The 22,333-nt window shown below is 47.0% G+C and overlaps 1 protein-coding gene across 2 annotated transcripts in view; it reads right to left on the bottom strand.

The window, feature by feature from the left end:
• Nucleotides 1-22,333, bottom strand: part of MKRN2 (makorin ring finger protein 2) — a 279,152-nt gene that overhangs the window by 112,029 nt on the left and 144,790 nt on the right. For both annotated transcript variants that reach the window (XM_069643939.1, XM_069643940.1), the window contains one exon: nucleotides 18,751-18,861. In XM_069643939.1, coding sequence (XP_069500040.1) covers nucleotides 18,751-18,861 — 111 coding nt within the window. The remainder of the gene's footprint in view (nucleotides 1-18,750; nucleotides 18,862-22,333) is intronic.

Below are 22,333 nucleotides of genomic sequence, written 5' to 3'. Positions count from 1 at the left end.
CCGTTCAAAGTTATTAAGACTTATAAAGTTGCAGAGGGCAGAGCGATTATAGTGCAGGGATGGGTGGAACAGAGAGAGCTCTTTGTCATTAATATATATGCACCAAACCATCACACGGCTGCCTTCTTCCGCTCATTGTACCCTCAATTGGGTACGTATAGAGACGGTATGTTAGTATGGGGTGAAGACTTTACATTTTTTTTTAATGATGACAGAAAAAGATGAATCTCTTGCACAGATAGAGGCAGCGGGTGGGCTCAAGGCTCCCATAACTATCAAGGGGTTAGAATCCACCATAAGAGGGTTGCCGACTGGTAAAGCCCCAGTTAAAGATGGATTGCCCAGTGCATTATACAAGGAATTCATAGCAGATATTGCGCCCCGTTATTAGCAATGCTGAACGAAGCCCTAGACACAGGCATACTACCAATGTCGCTGAGAGAGTCCATTATCGTCCCATTATTGAAGCCCAACAAGCCTGATACCGATTGTGGATTATACAGGCCCCTTTAACTGCTTAATCAAGACGGGAATATACTTATGGGCCTACTGGCCAACAGGCTCAAGCCAGAAATATCTAAACGCATACATGCAGACCAGTCTGGATATGTTCCTAACAGGAGTATTGCATGTAACCTTAGGAGGCTGCATCATGTCATCGACCATACTCATGTCAGTGCACGCCAATAGGCAGTGGCCGCGCTAGATGCAGTAAAAGCATTTGACTTGGTCAGATGGCCATGGTTACTAGCGGGACATGGGTCCAACATACATACAGTGGGTACGATTGCTATATAGCAGCCCAATAGCAAGGGTCAAAGCAGGCACCTATGACTCAGACCAATGGCTGCTGGAGAAAGGCACCAGACAGGGCTGCCTATGGTCTCCTATGCCGTTAGCGGTGTACCTTAGGAAGGAATAATCGAGACATGGGCATAGATATACAGGGCAGTAATAATTTAATTTCCCTATACGCGGATGACATACTTCTATATTTGCAGCATCCTGAAACTAACCGTCAATATATTCTAGATGTGTTGGAGCGATATGCAGACCTATCAGGCTTCACGATTAATGCACAGAAATCGTGTCTATTCTCTCTAGCAGGATACAGGGAGATGGCCTTAAGCGCATTGCCTCCGCTGACAATTAAGTGGGAGGTGTCGGTGAATATTTATCATGACCCTAAAATGGAACACCTGCAGAACACACTGTGGACAAAATAGAACAATCAATGGTCTACTGGGCCAAACTGCTGATGGGTAGAGCAGCGCTGTTGAAGATGATGGTGCGCCTCCATTTCTTCACCAATGTCCCATACAGAATACCCAACAGCTTCTTTAAGAGATTGGACCCTATATGTCGTAGTTTCTTATGGCACAACTCGAGATGCCGGATGACGCTGAAGAAGTTGCAGAGGCCATATGACCAAGGTGGTATTAAAACACCTCACTTCGAAGCATATTTTTTTGGCGTGCCAAATGCAATTCATCACGCATTGCCTGTCGGATGAGCAGACCCAAGACACCTTGTACTGCAGCAACTGTGCACCCCATTCTTCTTGAAGGAGGCGATATGGTCTAGAGCGCCGCATGTCCCTGGACCTTCGCTGCTTTTGACGTTAGGCAGAGTGATATGGCAGAGTGCGTTTCGCTTCCTAGAGAGGGAATTGCCCTACTCCCCCAGGTCCAATTGGTGACACTCAAAGGAGAAGACCAACAACTCAGATTAAATGTGAGGAAGTATTGGGAATCAATGGGGGTGATTACGGTGGGAGACCTGTTACGAGAGGGCAGACCGACTGACTTTAGTACATTCACCTCGAAAATGGGCATACACGTAGGGCATCACATTACACATGCTGCGCTCCTTAGGGGAGTGCAGTGGAGATGGCCAGGCACAGATGTGACACTACAAGAGTATGGGATCATAGAAAAACGGTATGAAATAATGGCAGGTGGACTTGCAGGAGCAACTCACAGATGCAGCGTGGGATTGGGCAATTTATTTTACATTTTTTTAAATGTATAGCTATTTAGTTTTAAAGTAAACTTTTATAGCCAGACCATGGGTTCTAGTCCAGCCTCTGATTGCCAGTTTCTTTGTAGTATAAACTTAGTTACCATTTATCAGTTAATTTAATCAACAATTCTTTTTCCAAGATCGATCTATAGAAAGCCACCGTGGCTATGGTCAAGGAAATTATATCCCCTTTTTAAGATAAATTTCCAGCATAAGTCTGGTGTAATTGTCCTGAATTCTGTCAAAAAGTGACTGAAAAACCTTGTCCTTTGCTCTGTGAAGTAAGGGTACAGTGCAAAAAGGTGCTCGAGTGATTCTTTAGCTCCTTCCTCCAAGCAGAATTGGCAATTGGGGTTGGCTAGCCCGGATGGAGCTCGGGCTGCCGTGATTTATCCAGTTTGACATAGATTAAAGCGGATCCTCAAAGATTCTCCTGACTTCTGGGTTGGGACATTTGGATATATATGGGTGGGGAGATCTTCTTTTCCGCGGTTCTGCTGCTAATTTCTGATAAAGGTGTAATTGGGAAATCTCTGTTATCCAATTTTTGGCTCTTAATTTTTTTTTCACTGATAGATATCGCAGCGACCAACTGGTCGTCAATTGATTCCAGGGACTCTAATAAGCTAATACAGTCATTTTCACAACGGATGGTTAGAGGATTAGATCTGCTAATTAAGTCCTGTCTCAGGCTTCCAGCATGGGTGTTGATGAGGATGTTAGACATTTAGTGTACAAGGTAAGTTTCTTCCATTGTACAACCATCTCCAGCGAGTTTAAGCCTAGTTATTTTCTTATCAGCTTGATCAGAGTTGTTTGCAGAAGCCCTAGGACTTTTTTCCAGAAGCAACCCTCCAGTCTAGGCCACCACTTAGATTGTAAGTTAACAAGCACCTCAGAGCCATAGGTTAAGGTTGGCACAACCTTTCCTCGATAAATTCGATTAGGGGGATCAGAGAGAGTTTACAGTATTTTCTTTTTAGAACCAGTGCCTGGCTCGTCGGGGATCTGACTTTTATGGCCAACGACTCCAGAGCTTCCGATTCCACTATACGGCACGAAATTGTTATTCCTAAATAGTTAAGGATTCAGTCCTCACAATCTCTCCTTTATTTAGATACCATTTAAATGTCTTCCTGGCTCTTCTTCCCGGTTTCTTCATGGTCATTTTTTTGTGTTAATCTGTAGGTGGTTCTGTATGGCAAACATTTGTAATCCATCAAGTTGCCATTGAAGTCCTATTTCCGTAAGATCTAAAAGGACAAGATCATCAGCATATAGAATATGTATTATGACTGTCTGGCTCAGTTCCGGTGGGAAGCATGGGATGTCCGCCATCTTATGATCAAAGTATGAGATGTAAAAATGATATAGTGCCGGTGCCAGAGCGCACCCTTGTTTCACTCCTCTTTGCATTTCAATTTTTGCGCTCAGATGACCCGCTGTTGTAAGGCATACTCTAATGCTAGGGTTGGGTAATCTCATTTCACAAAAAGGCATCTAGAAACGCAAAGCTCAAGTTGTATGTCACTGATAGAGTGTATTTAACCCCGAAGATCACCAGGTTTAGCCAGGCGACAGAACAGGCCTGCCCAAAATGCCAAGCAATTAATGCATTTTTTTAAAAAAAATATTTAGATTTGTAAAGCACACTTCAGCCCACAAGGTGCTTAGGGAGACTTACTTATGGGTTACATGAAAGCCGCCCAGGATGATTCTTATACATGGTAAGGTTGGTACAAAACATAAGAGAGCTGCGTGTTCAAAAGGCTGCTTGGTTACAGATGCAGCGGTTAAGAGAAGCAGGTTAGTGCAACAGATTCAAACAAAGCACGGTTTTGATAGCCTTACGGAAGGCTGCATGAGAGTCAATGCTCCTGATGTGTGGCGGTAGGGCATTCCAATTTTGGGTGGCCTGGGTGGAGAAGCTATTTCGACCGGTACGCTTTTTGAGAGTTTTAGGGACAGTGATCAGATTTGCATAGGGTGTTCTGGCTGGCCTGGATGAGAGGGGTTTGGTATATGTTCTGGGCTTGCACAACTTTCCGACAGTATTGGGAGGGGTTAGCTCAGGTCTTGGCCAAAGCAAGCAGGACACTAGATATGGGTTCCCCTGCATCCTGTCTGCTTGGCATTTTCACACGGCCGAAACAGGCGAGACATGTTAGTAAATCGAAAGACCTGGCATTCATCCTGGCGAAATGTAGAATAGCAATGGGTTGGAAAGCACGCACCAGCCCGAGGGTAAGTCTGTGGTGGAGCAACCTCCAAAAAATGATGCTAGCCGAAACCAGTGTGGCAAGAAACAGCCCACCGCGGCCAGAGAGCACAAAATGTAGACTTGGATTACTGGAATTATATGGTGCAGGAATGGATGGATTTGGTGCGAGACGAAGCATGGGAAGCCAGTGTCTCCCAGTCACAATCAGCAGACTGATACTAAGGTGAATGTATAAGACAGAGAGATGTGCAGTGACAGAATAATATATGTGGAATAGGCTGGGTTGTGGTCCGGGGGAGTTGAGGTTATGGAGACACAATCGGCTGTATATTGTTATGTAAGGTTACAAGAGTCTGTAAATTACATTGTTGTTGAGAAGCCAACAAAAATTGTTTAAACAAAAAAAAAAAAAGAGAAACCATTCTAGTACTCGGCGGTGGAGCAGTCAACAAACAACATCAAAACAGATATATGATATGATATGGCATTTGTAACGCGCCTATACACAAGTGTTTCAAGGCGCGATGAGGCAGGGAGGGGGGAACAAGGGGAAGACAGACAACGATCCTACTATTACAGGTGTCCTTCAGATCGTGCAAGTGCAGGGGTAGGAGGAAGGGAGAAAGTGCAAGGGGAGGAGGGGGGGGGGGGGGAGTGCAGTACAAAGTAAGTAGAATAAAAAATAAATAAATAGGGCCAGCTGGTGGCAAGTGCAAGGTAAGTGCAAACAAGTGCTGGGAAGGGGGGGGCTGTAGGGATACAGAGACAGTCCCGCAGTGCAGGTGTTGCCAGGGAGGCGGTGCAAGTGGAGAGTGGCTGGGCCCAGGTCCGAGGTCGGTGAGAGTGGCCCAGTTGCAGATTCAGAGCAGTTTCAGTGAAGAATTTAGCAGGGGAGAGGGAGCGAGAAAGCAGAAGCAAAGAGGAAGGTTTTGAGGAGCCTCCGGAACCGGAGATGGTTCTCCTCAAGTTTCAGGGAGGCAGATGACTGACTCAGTGACGGAGAGAACCATTTTGGATGTGGGTCAGCTGAGAAAAACTGCACGGGAGACAGTTCAGCCCAGAAGAATCAAGGTGGAGCAGAGAACCCCCCGGGGAAGACTAAAGCAGTCATCCGCTGGAGGGTAGAAGCAGGCAACGAGAATCCTTGACCCAGTGGTGCGCAGCTGGTCGGTAACATGGCTGGAGTCTGAGGAGCGATGGCCTGACCTGGCGAGATGGACGGCATGGTCCCGCAACAGCGCCTACACTGAGGCCCTGTGAGCCGGAACGAAGAACCTAGAGCAGGACCCACAGAGACAAGAAAGGCCCACACAACGCTCCCTAACGAAGCAAGCCCCCAGGAAGAACCGGCAGAGCGTCTGGAAGCCAGCAGACGTAACAGGTGTAACGTGGAAACCGGTAGGGGCATAAAACTTGAAAGTAAAAGTTAATTGGAAATACGGAGTGCAAGTTAACTAAACTTTATGAGATTAATCCTCCTCATGGCAACACTTGGTAGGAGAGTGAACCAAGGGGGGACAGACGAAAAGGGGAAAAAAAGTATTTGATTAGAAAGCTTCAACTATCAAGGGGTAGCAGGAGAAGGGGGTCATTCTCCTGGATATAAAGAAGAAGCAGAGAGATGCCAGGGGATCAGAGCCATATCCTCTGGCTTTGGTGTATCGAGAACAGACCAAGGGAAGGGAAGCATTCTCTTGGTCCAGAGATAAAAGTCAAATTGGTGACGGCAGGGGAAAGCATCACCAATTCGACTTTGTTTGACCATAGACTTGTTGTGCATTGTATCAAGACATTGCAGGAGAAGGGAGACATTCTCCTGGAGAGAACATTGTATAAAGACCGTTTTGAAACCTGCAAATCAGGAGGAAAGGAGCAACTCTCCTAAAAGAAGGAATGTTGTGTTAGTTTACTCTAAGTTTAAAGTATGAGTGATAGAAGTAGGTTTTGACACAGGATGGTGGCTTATTCTTTGACGGACATCCTGACAGACCCTTTTAGTATTAATTTTGATGCAGGGAAACCCCTCTTAGAAGTTAAGTATAGTGAGGACTTCTCAAATTTAATTAAGTCTCTAACCAAAAACATGCCACCTATGTGTCAATTTTCTCCTTCCACACCCTTAGAGTTGGTTAATGGGCAAGATGTAGAGATCCATGTACAACATGCAGGCAACATGAGAGAATCTGAAGGTCACAGACAGATTTCTGGTTAACAGGTCGGGTTGTCTTTCCTTGACTGCTCCATCTGGTCTTAGCCGTTAGACTGCTCCATCCTATATTGAAAGCACTGTTTTGATGCTTAGGTGGTGCAAACCAAAAGTATAGCTATAGAATTTAGGTTTTTAGAGATAGCGAGCTATCCCAAGATGGAAATCTGGTAGGGAGTGTGCACATGAGTCATTCAAATTAATTTAGACCCACTGCAAACTGCAATCCAATTCAATGGCTTGTGGGTGACCCTGTCAACTAACATCCCATCCACACTGAGAAGCATCCACAGTGGCAAACCACACTGCGTGCCTGCAACTGTCATCTGGTGTTCCACGTAAATGCCTCGCAGGCTAGTTTTGCTGAAGCCAGTTTTCCCCAGGTATGGCTTTGGCACTGCATGTTATTGCATTTTGTTCACCTGCTCCACGTGACCCACCTCTTGTGTGGATGACAACCCTGCAGCCCATGCCTGCCAACCCCTCACTCACCCACAACCGCAACCCTATTTTTCTGCAGGGGACACCTCAGCAGTCCATATATCGTGCTGGGTTCTGCTCCTTCGCATCCTTCCAACCCATCTTCCTGTTCTCTTAAACCAAATTAAATCCCACCTCCCCTGCTCCTGTCTCCCTCCTTACCTCTAGCAGGTTCAACGCCATCTCTTCCCGACTGTCCCCTGTAATGCACGATTGGCGCACATGCCCCATTCCCGACAGACTACAGGAAATAGCCCTCAGAGGAAAGGATTGTTTCCCCAATTTAGACCATCTCTCCCATCCCCAAAGCAGACATCAGGCTGCTGCAGAGACACTGCCCATCAATGGTTGGGTCCAGCCCACATGAAATCCTTGCAGTGGCAGTGGCTTCTAACTCTAAAGCCAATGCCACAAGGAATCACTCTGGGCATAGCCACAAATGCAATTTGGGCAATTGCAAATTGTGATGGCTTTTCAAAGACAAATTGCCTGAGAAATCAACAATAAAAACAGCCACTTGGGCATCTTCCGCGACCATCCCAAAAACACTACTACATAGGCACATGCTCATGTAGTCTGTAAGTGCAGGACTTTTAGGACAGACATTCCCTGGAAAGTCTCCAGAAATGCAGCAACAAGGCCCCCCCCCCCCCCCCCCCCCCAAGTCATTTGCAAGCACAACTTTAAGAAAGCTAGGGATATTGATATTTTATTTCTATTGCGCTCGTACACAAGTGTTTCAGAGCGCAACAAGGCTAGGGGAAACAGGGAAGAACAAAACAGCGATCTTACTATGCCCAGTGACATTGAGTGCATGAGAGAGGGGGAGGGGAAAAGTGCATGGAAGGAGGGAGAAGTGGAAAATGCGAAGCAGAGGAGAAACAGAAATAATAATAAATAAATAATAATAAAGGCAGCAAACAGTGGTAGTGCAGCCAGCAATTTGCAAGTGCTAGGTTTAAGGTATCGGACAGGGTAGGTCGGATAAGGAACAAGTTACTAACCTGTAACTGTTGTTCTCCAGCATGGGTCTGGCATGGATTCACATGCTCATGAATATTCCCCGTCGTCAGGCTGGGAATCCTCGGTAAAGAAAAAAATCAGTATCAGTTTTGTTTCTGATCTGTCTTTCTTAATAGTAACCAATCACTGATCTCTGGGTCATACTGCCCCCCGCCAATGACTGCCCTCTCCCTAAGCCCCGCCTCTGGCAGCCATCCTCAGATTTGGTAGCACGCAAAGTGGCAGTATGACCAAGTGAAGAGCCGCAGAGAGGTAGGCGGGAGGGTTTGCATGTGAATCCATGCCAGACCCATGCTGGAGAACAACAGTTACAGGTAAGTAACTTGTTCCTTCTCCAGCATGGGGTCTGGCATGGATTCACGCGCTCTAGCTACATCCAGCGAGTGCAAAGTCCTCTCGGCCGGCATCGAAGGCGAAGGGAAGAAAACTGGTAACACCAAGGACTCGTTGAGGTGGAAGTCCGACGGCACCTTGGGCATGAAAGAGTGGTGCATCCTCAGCACCACCCTCGTGTCATGAAAAGTCAAGTATGGAGGCTTGCAAGATAGGGCCTGGATCTCTCCCACTTGTTGTGCGGAGGTGATGGCCACTAGGAACGCTGTCTTCCATGACAGGAATTTCAAAGGCGTGGAATGCATAGGCTCGAATGGGGCCCCCCCATGAGCCTGGTCAGAACAACATTAAGCTCCCACGCCGGGGCAGGAGCCTTCACCGGCGGGAACGATCGGAATAGTCCCTTCATGAATTCCTTCACCAGGCGATGAGACCACAAGGACACCCGTCCCATAGTCCTGGTATATCGGGAGATGGCAGCCAGATGTATTTTGATGGAGGCGTGAGCCAGTCCAGCTTTGGCCAGCGACAGTAGGTACGGCAGTACTTGAGGGGCCGTAATCCGCAGAGTGTTAATCTTCTGGGCGCGGCACCTGACAGAGAACCTCTTCCACTTATGACCATAACACTTGAGAGTTGAGGACGCCCTGGCTTTTGCAAGAACCTCTCTGCAGTCAGCCGGGATATCGTACCCTCCAAACTCTAGTGCTGCAGGAGCCAGGCCTGCAAGTTCAGAGACTATGGGTCGTGATGAAGAATGGCACCTCCTTCTCTCGAAAGAAGATCCACGTCCGCCGGCAGCTTGACTGGTGGGGACGTTGACAAGTCCAGAAGGTCCGAGATCCAGATCTGCCTTGGCCACGCCAGTGCGACGAGGATCATTCTGCACCTGGACTTCTTGAGCTGGTTGATGAGGCGGAGTAGCAACGGCAACGGAGGGAACACTACTACATAGGCACATGCTCATATAGAAAGAGGCCGTCCCAAGGGAACGAGAAAGCATCGCCCATGCTTGTGGAACATCCCTTCCAAAGTGAAATATTTCTCAGTGATTGACTTAAAGAATGCTTTTGTTTCGATCCCATTGCATGAAGAGGCCCAGTATTTGACCTGGTTTACCTATCATGCTCTCAAGTTGAAACATACTTGTTTGCACCAGGGGTATTGCAAGTCATCCTCAGTTTTCGACTGAGTGCTGCAGATGGATTTAGGAAACTTACACCTTGACAGCACAGCGATAAAATACGTAGATGACATTTGTGTGTGTAGCACGACAGAAGAAGAGTGCAGATGGGACTCAATAAAACTAATGACAGTACTGGCATAAAAAGGGTACAACGTTGACAAAGAAGAAATTCAATATTGCCAAGAAGTCATCCTCTATATGGGTCATGTGAGAAACCCGAGGCGTTTCTCCCAGGCCATTCCCGGGGATCCTTTGTTCAGGTGGCCTGGGGAGGGCCATCGCTCTAGGATCCCAACCCTGGGGGCGGATGAGCGAGGATCACCTGGGCGGGGGGTGGGTAATTGTTGGGGTCTTGGGGAGATGCGCACTCAAGCGAGACATGGTATTCCTCCCATTCCGATACACCCCTACTCGACATCTCTCAGTTGTCATGGGATATTATCAGCAAAGTCTGATCATATCCCAGCATCTCTCTGTAAGGAAAAGGAGAAAACCACCAGGGAAAGTTAAACCCAATAGAAGATCCATTCAACCATCACAATATATTTACCCCCTTGATCCTGATGAAAACCTACATGGGTTTTCCATGATTTCCAGAAAAACCTAAAACTCCCACAATCCCCACTTCTATTCCAAAAGTCCAGCTACTGGGACAAAGACGAGGCTGATGGGAGTCCTGGGGATTACCCATAGAAATCAATGGGCAATGGATTCCTAAGGGCAGTCTCCATGTTGTCCCGATAATGAGGTCAGGCAGAGTCAAGTAGGACGGGACAACTGCTGTAAAACATTGTGGTGGTTTTGTCTGTGAGGGATGCAAGAAATGACTTGCGGGCCCAAAACACAGGCTGTAGTTCCAGGACATTGATGTGTAGTGTCTTCTCCTCCGGCAGCCACAGGCCTCTGGCATGAAGACGTCCGGTGTGTGCTCTCCACCCATCCAGGGAAGCATCCATCGTGACTGTCTCCTGGTATGGAGGGCTCTGGAAATCTGTGCCGCCAGCGATGTTGGAGCGCACACCCCCCACACCTTATCGCTCGACAGAACTGCTTGTCGAGCATGGTCCTGTCTTTGAAGCTTCCGGACCCCTGGACCCAACAGGAGTCCAGGAATTCCTGGAGAGGTTGCATCTGCAACCTGCCGAGCCGGACCAGGAAGATACAGGACGACATCATGCCGAGCAGCGACTTGATGGTCCTCAATGTGGCGATCTTCATTGCCAACAGCCGTTGCACCTTGCCCAAAATGGCCGCCATCCTCTCCTCCGACATAGCTGGCTGCCAGCCAGGTTACAGTGTTGAGCCTGTACCCCAGGAACAGCGCTCTCTGCAATAGAGTCTAGCAGGAGTTTGCAAAGTTCCCCCCTCCTGAGGGACGAAAGGATGGATGGTGCTGTTGCAGCGTGCCCAAGGCCTGTGCCGTCGCTGTGTCAGTCTTGATGGCCTGAAGAGATTCATTGACTGCCTTGCAGAAAAGATAATCTGTCGAATGGCATGTTCAGGACCCTCGTCTGGACCTCTTGTCTGACGACGAAGGCAAACTCAGCTTCCCATCTGGCGGAACCCCGTGTCTGCAATGTCCAGGGCCACAGTGATGGCATGGTCCGAAGCCACCTAACCTTCTTGAAGGATCTCCATTACCTCTACCCGCTTGTCCTCAGGGAGGAAATCCAGGATCGGAACCATCTTGTACCATAGCTCCCAGTCGTACCTGGCCAGGATCGCTAAGGCGTTAGTCACTTTGGCCATCGTCAGAGTAAATGACCTTCCGTCCCACGGCAACCAATTCCTTCCCCTCACCGTCCGGGGAGGACAGAGGTTGACGACAATGGATTGGACGACTTCTTCCTAGCCACAGCCGGGACCACCGAGTCCGGCGATGGTTGTAACTGCAGACATTTGGGTGCAGACTCCGGCACCCGGTATTTCTTTTCTAGTCAGACCCTCTTTGCCGGGGCTGAGACAGGGTTCTTCAGAAGCGCCAGCACCTAGTCCCAGACGTCGTCCAGGAGCAGTACCGACAGAATGGTCTTCCTTTTCACCTCCCAACCATGATACAGGAAGCCTTCCTTCTCTTCAACGGTGAGCTGGAAGAGTTCCGACAAACGGGCGATCATGGAGTGGAAGGATCCCACTTCGTCCGGCGGAGAAGCCCTTAGTGGCAGAGAGATTCCACCATCGTCATCAGTGTCCTTCGTTGCCGCCTCCGTCTCCGAATCTCTGGGGGGGGGGGGCAAGTGATGGTTGGAGTGGAGGCGTAGGATGTCTCCTCCTTTTCTTCGACAGTGGTGGCCCCCGAGCCAACAGGGTCATCACCGGCGGTGGTGGTGCCGTTGGCATCCTCTTCTGAATCTCTGACACCAGTGTGTGGAGGGAGGGTCGAGAGAATATCCCGCAACAGATCTCTGGGAGGTGCCTGGGGACCAGGGTAGCGGGGCCCAGCACCTATGTCGTCGCCCCTGGCTACGCTGTCATCATAGCCGCCGCTGCCTCCGGCGGGCAACTCCTTGTCGCCAATCTCTTCTGGGATGGTGTGGACGGAAACTAGGTCTTCCTCGTCGGACGAAGAAATATCTGTGCCCTGTAGCTCTTCCATGCCCCCCCCCCTTCCACTTCTTCGGGTCCTGAGTGGGTCGGCTGCTGGCTGAGGTCCAGTATCCACCTCTCCAGAGTCTTCTCCACTGGTTTGGCCAAAGCCTCCCACAAGGGAGGAAGAGCCACCCCGACTGCCACCGGGGTACCCCGGACTTCACCTGCTCGATAGAAGTGGACGTTTTGGCTTGGATCACCTGGGCGTTAACTGGCAGGATGGGCACCTTGTCCTGCTTGGCCTTCTCCGATTTCTCTCGCAGCTTCCCGGAGGAAGCTGACTTTCTCTTCGACAAAGAGCTGGAGCGATGGCTGGAGATTGATGCTGATTGAGACGATGAATGCGCCCGGTCCGTCGTGGGACCCCGCTTGTGCAGCGACCCAGACTGAAGCGGACTTGTAGTGCTTGGCCTTGTCTTGACCCCCGCAGATGGAACGCCCTCAAAGGACTTCGAAGCCTGCTCTGGCTGGCTGGATCCCGGTGAGGCATTCCCCTGTTAACCACACGGGGAAGAAGCCCTGACTGATCCATGCCGCCAGTTGGACGTGCCGATGCGTCATTGTGCTCTTGGAGAAGGCACAGCAGATCTCGCAATCTTCTTCCTTGTGCTTCTGGTGAAGACAATCCAGGCACTGGGACTGCTTGTCATCCGTGAAAACATTCCGCAAACCGCAGCTAGTGCAGAGCTTGAAGAGGGAAGCCCCGTCGTCGTCCTCCGACACAATCCAGCATGGTGTAGGCCTGATTGCCTTCCGGAAACATCCAAGAAGAAACACTCGACGATATTGCCCTTGACGGGTGATGAAAGATGCCGAAAAACAGGTGCCCGTTAATCGGATGAAGAAACGATGGAGCACACAGGCTCAATTGAACAAAAATATGGTTTTTCCTAGCCAAAAAAGCACAACAAATGCAGAAATATGACTGCCAGAGGAGGGGAGAGGGCAGTCATTGGCTGGTGACAGTAGGACCCAGAGCTCAGTGATTGGTTTATAGGAGAAAGATTTTATAAACTAATTTGAAACTTTTCTTTTACCGAGGATTCCCGGCATGTCGGCGGGAAATATTCATGAGCATGTGAATCCATGCTAGACCCCATGCTGGAGAATAGAACCCTCTCAGACACCTTAGCCAACTTAACAGAGATGCACACAAAAATGAAAGAGGAGGTGGAAGAGATTGAAAATTAGGACTGGTTCAACTACCTGTTCTCCTGGATACCCTCGTCTCTAGCCAATGCATTCAAAATAATAAGAAAAGACTCTCACATGGAACTCCGCCAGTTATGTTTTTGCACATAGATTTAATGTGAAGAAAAAAATCATCATATGGTTGCCCTTTGCGATGACACGTATATGGGCGCTGGCTGCCCTTTTCAAATCAGGGCATGTAATATATATATATATATATATATATATATATATATATATATATACACACCACACAAAGAAAACATTGGTCTTCTAGTGTTAATTTAGTCCCAATTAACACTAATTAGTCCTGAGGACACGCACCCGAGCATCACCATGGGAACCGTAAACATTTTATAGGAAATTGAGACGCCATTTCGCATCTGAACAGCCAACGCGGCAGAATGTTGCACTCCTAGAAACGGGATCTAACCCGAAAACAATATGCTGAACTAAATTAACACTAGAAGACAAATGTTTTCTTTGTGTCGTACTTCTATATAATACATGCCCCGATTTGAAAAAGGCGGTCAGCGCCGGAACACTTGTCATCAGAAAGGGAAACCATATGATGATTTTTTTCTTCACATTAAATGAGCAAAAACATAACTGGGGCGCAGTTCTATGTGAGTCTATTGTTGTTTAATAATTTTCTGTGTTTTTTTGGCTTTTGTGACCACCTCACTCATCAAGACGCGACAGTAAAGAACAAAAACTTTTCGAAATAACTGCAAATATAAAGATTGAAATTCAAACAATCACAAGTGGACAGGTGTCGCCAAACTGACCAGCCCTACCTAAAGCCAAAACCTCAATCTATTAAATTAAAAATATTAACAGCCATAGTAGTATTCATACTACAGCCTTTCTGTGTTCTATGAATAGCAATAAATGGTTGCACAAAGGTTGCCAAATGGGCAGTCGGAATGGAAAACGTGAATGCTCATACACACGAATATACCCAGAGAGATGACCTGCCTCGTACCCAGGATTTGGAAAGTACTATAGCCGCTCCAAGATCAATGTTTACTTATCCTCAGGACCCTCAGAATTACACTGAGCATTGCTACTCCAATGGGGAATGCTGCTATATGACCTGGAACGTGGATGAGCATGTCAGACATCCAGGCACCCTGAGGAAGGCGACTAAAGGATGGATACCCAAAGAGCACTTTATGGGGTAGGGCAAGAAGGAGGGTGTGGTCAAGTACTCAACCAGAGGAGGGAATGTTGAGTGGCAGATTAACAGGTCATCCGTAACTACTGCCCCTCTACAGCACAGGTGAGAATCGTTACTCACTAACCAAACCATACAACCCATATCCCAGGCAGGTACAGCAGGACAGACACAATATAAGCTGAAGATGGCACAAGTAAAACCAAGCCAACATTGCGACATTTCATGTGCATGCACTAGACACAAAGCAAATGTGCCTTCACCATGAACAATCCAGACACTAGGTCAAATAAGCATTTATACATGAAAAATATTAAAAAGGCATCCATAAAGACATGAAGAATGCTAAATTAAGCAATGTATAAAATGAATGCAACATGAACAACACGCAAATATAGCTCACTAACATGGAAACACAACAGTAATGGACAGCCATCTTTTCCAAAATGGAAGCCGCAGCACGCATAAGTTAATAAAAGTCTCCAAAAATTCACGAGAATTTAAGATGTCTAAATCACAAAAATACAGATGCGTGCAAAGGCAGTAGTTGGTAATCAGAGCCGAGGTTACTGAGAAATTAGGGAGGGCCAGAACGCTGCAGAAAAAGCACGAGCCAATAGGTCCCAGGATAAAAAAAATACTTTGCATCTAATTTAAGGTTGGTCTAGTTAAAGTTTGGAAGAGCGCAACCGACCATTGTGAACCAGGTGCAAATGAATCAAACCTAAGAAGACCCTATACTGAGTAACTCAATAGTGTCCCCAGTGGTAAAAGGAAACACAACACTTGCGCTAATATTAGCTGAAATACAAATAAATGCATGGTGGAATCATTCCAAACGTGGTCTCGTCACATGTAACCCATAATTGAAGACCACTGTCTATTCATTAGCAACAAACACAGATAGGACACCTGCCTCAATCCTCGCGCATATTCCCAGACACAAGGCGCTGCACAAGGCAAACTATAAAATAATTACTCTGGCTCATGGCCTAGGAATAAGGGATGGTATCTTCTTTAATTGAAAAGAAAGCAGTCTGTGGACCTCTCTCCCCCTACTCCTGTCTGGCTCAAATTTTGACAACCTGTCAGTTGCCCAACGTTGGTCAATACGTAGCCAACCAATCAAACACCCAAATGCTAGGCCGCCTAGTACGTATTCAGCCAACCAGACTATTGTAGCGATGTCTTTTGACCATTATCAATTTAGAGATGGTCTCAGGAGGAGCCATCAGATTGTTGTTACCCAATCAGAGGTTTAACCCATATAGAAGGTATGTGCAGTCAATTGCCTTAAGCAATCTCCTCACCCTGTAGGATTTGGTACAGTGTGATGCCAATTATGATGAAGAATCTACTTAAAAGTTGTTTTCGTTAAGTAGGTTGAGAGCTTTGAGATTTGTATGCTGTCCCTGCTGTATTTTGATGTCAATAAAGCTGGGTTTTACCTAGCACTTTGTCCATTTCCGTTATTGTGCTTGGTTTGAACTAGGACCAGAACCCTCTGTGTAATTTTGGGGACTTCCCAAGCCGTCTTTACATCTTCCCTACCTAGGCTGTTGGCTGACCAGAGCTTGTTCTCCCGAACAGCCTTTGGAACATCTCACAGCACCTGCAAACCCTCCACACACTGGGCTTCTCCCTCAACTTCACGAAGTCTTAGTGAGACCCTTGCAAACATTTCAATTGAGGCATCCTGGAATCTTCCTCGGGAGGCATCCTGGAATCTTCCTCGGGGGAAGGATTTGCCTCCCAAGTTGAGCACTCAACATATCAATGAGATTCCAAAACAACCAACATCAACTGGCATTCACTTTTCTGAGGTTGCTGGGCCTCATGGCATCCTGCATTTTCCTGGCGCCTAGAGGCCCAACTGAGGAGGAGTCCCTCCAGAGGGAGTGGAGATCCCAACGGTCACAGTTCTCAGGCAAGACGACAAATCATCTTCAGAACCCAAGCAAGGTTCTACCCCTCTGGTGGGCCTGAAAAGAGAATGTAATGATCAGGGAACCTTTTTGGCAACCTTTGCCATAGATAACTGTAGTCACGGATGCTTCCCTCATTGGATGGGGAGCTCATGAGTGATGAGACATTGAGTGTGCTTTGGTCCCCTACTGAATCAAGGCTACACAAACGTGTTGGAGCTGAGGGCGATTACACTGGCGCGGATTGCCTTTTCCCCCCTCTATCCAGAGAAAGAATCTCTTGATAATGATTGACAACAGAGTCCATGCATTACCTCAACAAAAGGGGAGATGCAGGGTCACTAACACTGTGCAGGAAGGCAATGCACCTTTGGTTTTGGGCATCTAGCCGGGAAAGAGAAAACAATGGCAGATGCTCTGAGCAGGCAGATCACCATCTCCCACAAGTGGGAGCTAGCTCAGGAAGTCCTTCTAGAGATATTTGCCCTTTGGGGAACCCTTCAAGTGGATCTGCTCGCATCCAGTATCAACAGGAAATGCGACCTGTTCTGGTCCAGAGAATTTCTTCAGAGGGGAGATCTGGGGGGTGCATTTATAGTGGAATGGGAATTTCCACTCCTGCACGCAATCCCACCAGTCCCAGTCATCCCTCATGTCATCAGGAGGTTGAGGAAGTTCAGGAAATCCATGATCCCGATTGCCACGGATTCGGCCAGCTGGGACATGGTAGCTGGACCTTCTACACATGTCCATCTGCCCTCCATTTTGTCTTCCCCAAAAAATTGACCTACTCTCGCAAGAGGGAGGGCGTCTTTTTCACCAAGGAATTAGAACTTTGAACCTTCACGTCTGATTTCTGAGAGGTTAAGATACAAGGATTGAGACCTCCCGGAAGATGTGACGTGATTGAGGTGTTGCTTTCGGCCAGAAGACTACCACAAAAGCACTATACCGTTTTACAGCTGGTGTAGAGCTAAATAAACTGATCTTATCACTTGCAACACACCTGCAGTGCTTACTTTTTTGCTGCACCTAGCCCATCATTTTGTCATTCAATTCCTCAAAGGACTGATAAATACATTGCCACCAGTCCCATCCTGGGATTTGAACCTGGTACTAACTTATTAATGGGAACTCCATTTGAACCTTGTCATTCTTGTCCTCTCAGGTTATTAACACTGAAAACTACGCACAATATCAATCAGAACATTACACACAACTTCCACTTCTCCCACCTCCATCTACAAAACTGCTATGGAAGTCTAAGACGAGGAATCTGTGTGAGGACTCAATTCATTAGTAGAACAAATGACCTCCCTGGTAATGTTCTTTCTGATGAATGTGCATGCCACATATTGCTCATCGCCCTCCCGCCTACAAAATCTGTGAGCCACAAAGCCCTTGGGCTGCCTGCGCGCTATATAAATGTAATAAATAAATATTTTTGTTTACTTCTCTCTTTCAACGCCTATGCAGGTTTATTTAATTCCTCAAGAGGTCTGAGCAGAAAGATGGAAAATACTAGTAACTGAGATAACGGCACAGTGCGTGCTAAACTATCATCAACGTCACGTCCGGAGGCGGTAATAGTAGCCATAGGGACAGACTAGGATACACAGCGCCCCCTGCTGTCAAAAGGTTTTCAAAAGCGGCAAAGCAGGATACGAATATATAAGAAGAAATCATTCAGAAAGAACATTACATGGGGTAAGTCATTTGTCCTTCTATTTAAACTCTAGCATGTAACTGCAAACTGCACCCTATAGACTAGTTTATACATCTTGTGTGGACCTTCCCTTCTTGAAAGTTATAGGACTATTATAGTGTTTCCTTCCTAGCCACCACATTTCAATACTAAGAGTGGCAGTGGACTACTCAGCTATAACTAACACTAGGTGAGCCAGGAAAAGCTTGCAGAATACTCTGTAGCATAACTGTTGGTCAGTCCCACTCCCACAAATGCAGGGGAGAGAGAAACTATACTAACAAGGGCAATTACAAGCATTAGAGGTAGGCTGGTCGGAAGAGTGCTTAAAAAATGTGGAACATGTTAAATTGTTCAGCATTCTGTTATTTGCTGTACTTTGTCTTTATTTAGACCATAACATCCTAAAAAAAAAAATAAAAAAACAGTATTGAATTAAAAAAGGAAATCACAGGTTTATGTATATATTTCAAATTCTAGACAAAATGATCTCATTATGGAAGGTAAAACTACAACTGTCAGAAGTGATGGATTAAAAGCTTTACAAATATAACATTACACCACCTATTGAGAACAAAAAGATTTTCTTTGGAGCCCCTAGGAAAAATTAAAAACCACTAAAGCTTTTCAACTCGCTAACTTCAGAAGCAACATAAGCAAAGGATTGCTGGCATTAATGCTCATATACTCACCCCATTCCCAGTTTAAAAGCTTCAATAAGATCATCTTTTTTACTCTGGTCTTCAACCCAATACACACTTGGGATAACAAACTCTGATACCACACGGCATTCCGGACAGGACCTAAAATAAAAAATTAAAAAAATGTTAGGGATGTAAATATGGTTGGCTTAATATATATTTAAAATGAATACAAATATGAGCATTGTTTTTTTAGACCATCTATAATTCTGCCCTGTCTGCTAGCCTGCTAATGGGCATACATTTTTCGCAATTCTACACAGGTGCCGATGCATGGTCTGAGTGGGAAAGGTCTATTGCCAATCCTCAAAAACATGTTTTTAGATGAACAAGTTACTTACCAAATGGTAACGTTCTTTCGACTGGATGTTTCTCCAACGTATTCCGCATCTTTGACAGCTGTGTACTTCGGAAACTTTTTCGGCAGAGGGCGTCCTGCAACGATGGCTTCAGGTCGATGTCCCTCGGTCGGATGTTATAAAAAGGACGCACGGCGCCCGTAGCCTCAGTTTATGTGTTTTCCTCCATAACGTGTGAAATGCTCGTACACAATGCCTGCTTGACTGCACATAGTCTTGAAGGAACGTAAGCTGCAATAGCATAGGAAATTCTCCAGAGGGGTAGGCTGGGAGGGCGATGTGGAATACGTTGGAGGAACATCCAGCCGAAAGAACGTTACGAGTTGGTAAGTAACTTGTTCTTGGAATGGATTGTGTCCTCCAACGTATTCCACATCTTTGACAGACTCCCAAAGCAGTACCAGAAAATGGAGGAGGGAAAGAAAAAATTATTTAGAATACCCAATCAGATGGAAGAATAGAGAACTGCCTTACCAAAGGCCATATCTTGACCATGGAGCATATCCAGGGAGTAATGTTTGGCACAGGTGTGGATAGAAGGCCATGTCGCTGCGTCACAAATATTCCTAAAAGGAACTCCCCGCTATAGGGCTGTGGAAGTAGCCATGCCCCTAGTAGAATGAGCTTGCCACCCTTCCGGAGGGTCCTTGCCCGCCAATCAGTAGAATTCAGTAATGGTGAGGATAATCCACCTGGACAAGGTCCGTTTGGTAACAGCCAGGCCCAATCGGTGTCCAGCATACCCCACAAAGAGTCCACTCTGACCCTTGACATCCTAGAAATATAAAAGCTCAGAGCTCTCCTATGGTCCAATCTATGGAGTCGCTCCTCTTCCTTAACAGGATGAGGAGGCTAGAAAGAAGGAAGTACCACTTTCTGGCTTAAATGAAATTCAGACACTACCTTCGGTAGAATGGAAGGACGTACCCTCAGTACAACCCTATCCTTGTGCAACACAGAAAAGGGCGCATTAGATGAAAGTGCCTGCAATTCACTCACTCGGCGAGCGGAAGTAACCACAACCAAGAACAGTCTTGAAAGATAACTGTCTCAAAGGACAAGAGTGCAAAGGTTCAAATGGAGCACCCATCAGGAATTTCAAGACAATTCAGATCCCAAACTGGCACTTCAAACGGGACGGGGGAACACATTAGTGAGCCCTTTAAGAAATCAAAGGAATCTTAAAATAAGAACATTCTTCAGACGAGCGCTTGAAGATAGACAGCGCCGCAAGGTAACCTTTCATGTTACCTACTTGAAGGCCCCTGTGGGCCAAAGAAAGCAAGAAAGACAGATCCATGGGAATGGAACAGTGAAAAGTATCAACATTGTGTCCTCTGCACCAGTCGCAAAACATACGCCAATGGTACAGGGATTTGATTGCTGGCCTACTGGCTGAAAGCAACACCTCCATCACATAATCTGGGAGGTCCCAATCCTTATATCTCAACCTTTCAGATAACAAGCATGAAGGTTGAGAGTCTTGACCTCTGGATGGCGAACCCTCAACACCCCCTAGCGCGAGAGCGGATCCTCTCGGTAGGGAAGACCTCGTGGAGGGCAGATAGACATTTGTAGAAGGTCCGGGTACCACGCCCTCCTGGCCCAATCCGGAGCAATGAGGATCACCTGGGATCCGAACCTCCACAACCACCTTAACACTTGCGGAATGACGGGGACCGGAGGAAACGTGTACAGATGTAGGAATGTGTTAGGCAGAATCATATGCAGTACCCTTTGGGAAAACCACACACAATTAATACTACAAGTGACAGTACAAACTCACCTTTGGTACAAGCCTGTACTACACAGTAAAGTGGTAGTGATGGGTGAGCAGCCAGACTTATCTCAAGAGTAAAGTGAGCAGTATCAATAGTTACACAAAGGACAGCAATTACTATGGCTCAAACAAACACTGACTCAAGGTTTCTGAGTAAAAGAATATACATTTATTTACACATCAGTTAGAAAACATTTCACTATTATCAAACATTTTAAAAATCACAATCTTAATACACGACACACCACCCAATGCATTCTGGACAAGTTCTGCCCAAATTTTCCGAGGCCAGCAGAGCTGGAAGGATATATATTTAAGATGAGGAATACGTCGGAGGACACAATCCCTTCGAATGAAAAGTTTGAGCAAAATGGCACTCCATCAATTTAAAAGGGAGGGAAAGACAAAGTTAGACAAAAGTTGAGCAGCACCAACAAGTAAATATGCAGGGCAATCTAGAAAAGGCAACTACGGTGAGGAAATCAAATCAAGAGGCCAGGGCCAAAGTCAATGGACCAAAGTCTTTGCAGAGGATCACACATTTCAGGGTAGTTTGCAGTTAAGTCTTTGCCAATAGTTCAGAACCAAGCTGGTCAGACGAAAAGTTACTTTAAAGAATAGAGAAGGACAAGCCCTCGGATTGGCAAAAGATTTCAGGCACTTTTACCGTGGTCGGCCGGAACGAGCGACCGGATTTGAACAGCACCTTAAATGGAGAAGAAGGCTGTAGCTGAGGCAGAGGTTCCTGGCAGGTCCTGCAGGCTCACGGTTCCTGAAGCAACTGTCGGACTGACACGAATCAGGAAGACTGGGGGTCCTGCACTCCCCAGGGAAGAAACCAGCAGCGGAGCAAAGCAACAAATAAAAGGTGCGCTCCTTAAAACCCAAGCAGGGTCCGATCCTCCTGGCTATCCGGTTCACTGTAGCTGTGCACAGCAAATTCGACCAGAGGGGGGGGGGGGGAGGCCTGTCTTGCAGTTTGGTGAACTGGTTGGTCCCACCAGCTGAAGGGGAGAAGATTCCTTGCAGATCTTCCCCGTCGAAGTTTGGAGATTCGGTCCCACAGCAGGGCTTCAACGGGAAGTACAGTTGTGGTAGAGGTCCTCTTCTGTCAGCTTCTCTCGGTCCAGTGGCGACTCAGCCTTCTCAGTCCCAGAGACCTGCTTTTTATGCAGTTTTCCCCCATTCACACAGCCTGGCTGTCAATCACACCGCAGGGTGGCTGTCCCGGCGGGACAGTCACCACAGCCAATCTATGCCATATCTCATGCCTGTAACCGCTTCCTTAAGCGCCCTTCTACCTACGGGTCCGGAGCGCTATACAAATAAATAAAACAAACAAACACCAAGTGCGACATGGGTCTCCAAGGAGACCCTGTGCAGGGAGTCTCAAACCCCTCCCTCACATCCTGTCCCCCTCAGACATTCAGGCGCC

The sequence above is a fragment of the Ambystoma mexicanum genome, chromosome 2p (genome assembly GCF_040938575.1).
Source record: "Ambystoma mexicanum isolate Mex_15411 chromosome 2p, UKY_AmexF1_1, whole genome shotgun sequence".
NCBI classification, from domain to species: Eukaryota; Metazoa; Chordata; class Amphibia; order Caudata; family Ambystomatidae; genus Ambystoma; species Ambystoma mexicanum.
Note: the sequence above shows the minus strand (reverse complement) of the source record. Positions and strands in the feature narration are given on the sequence as shown.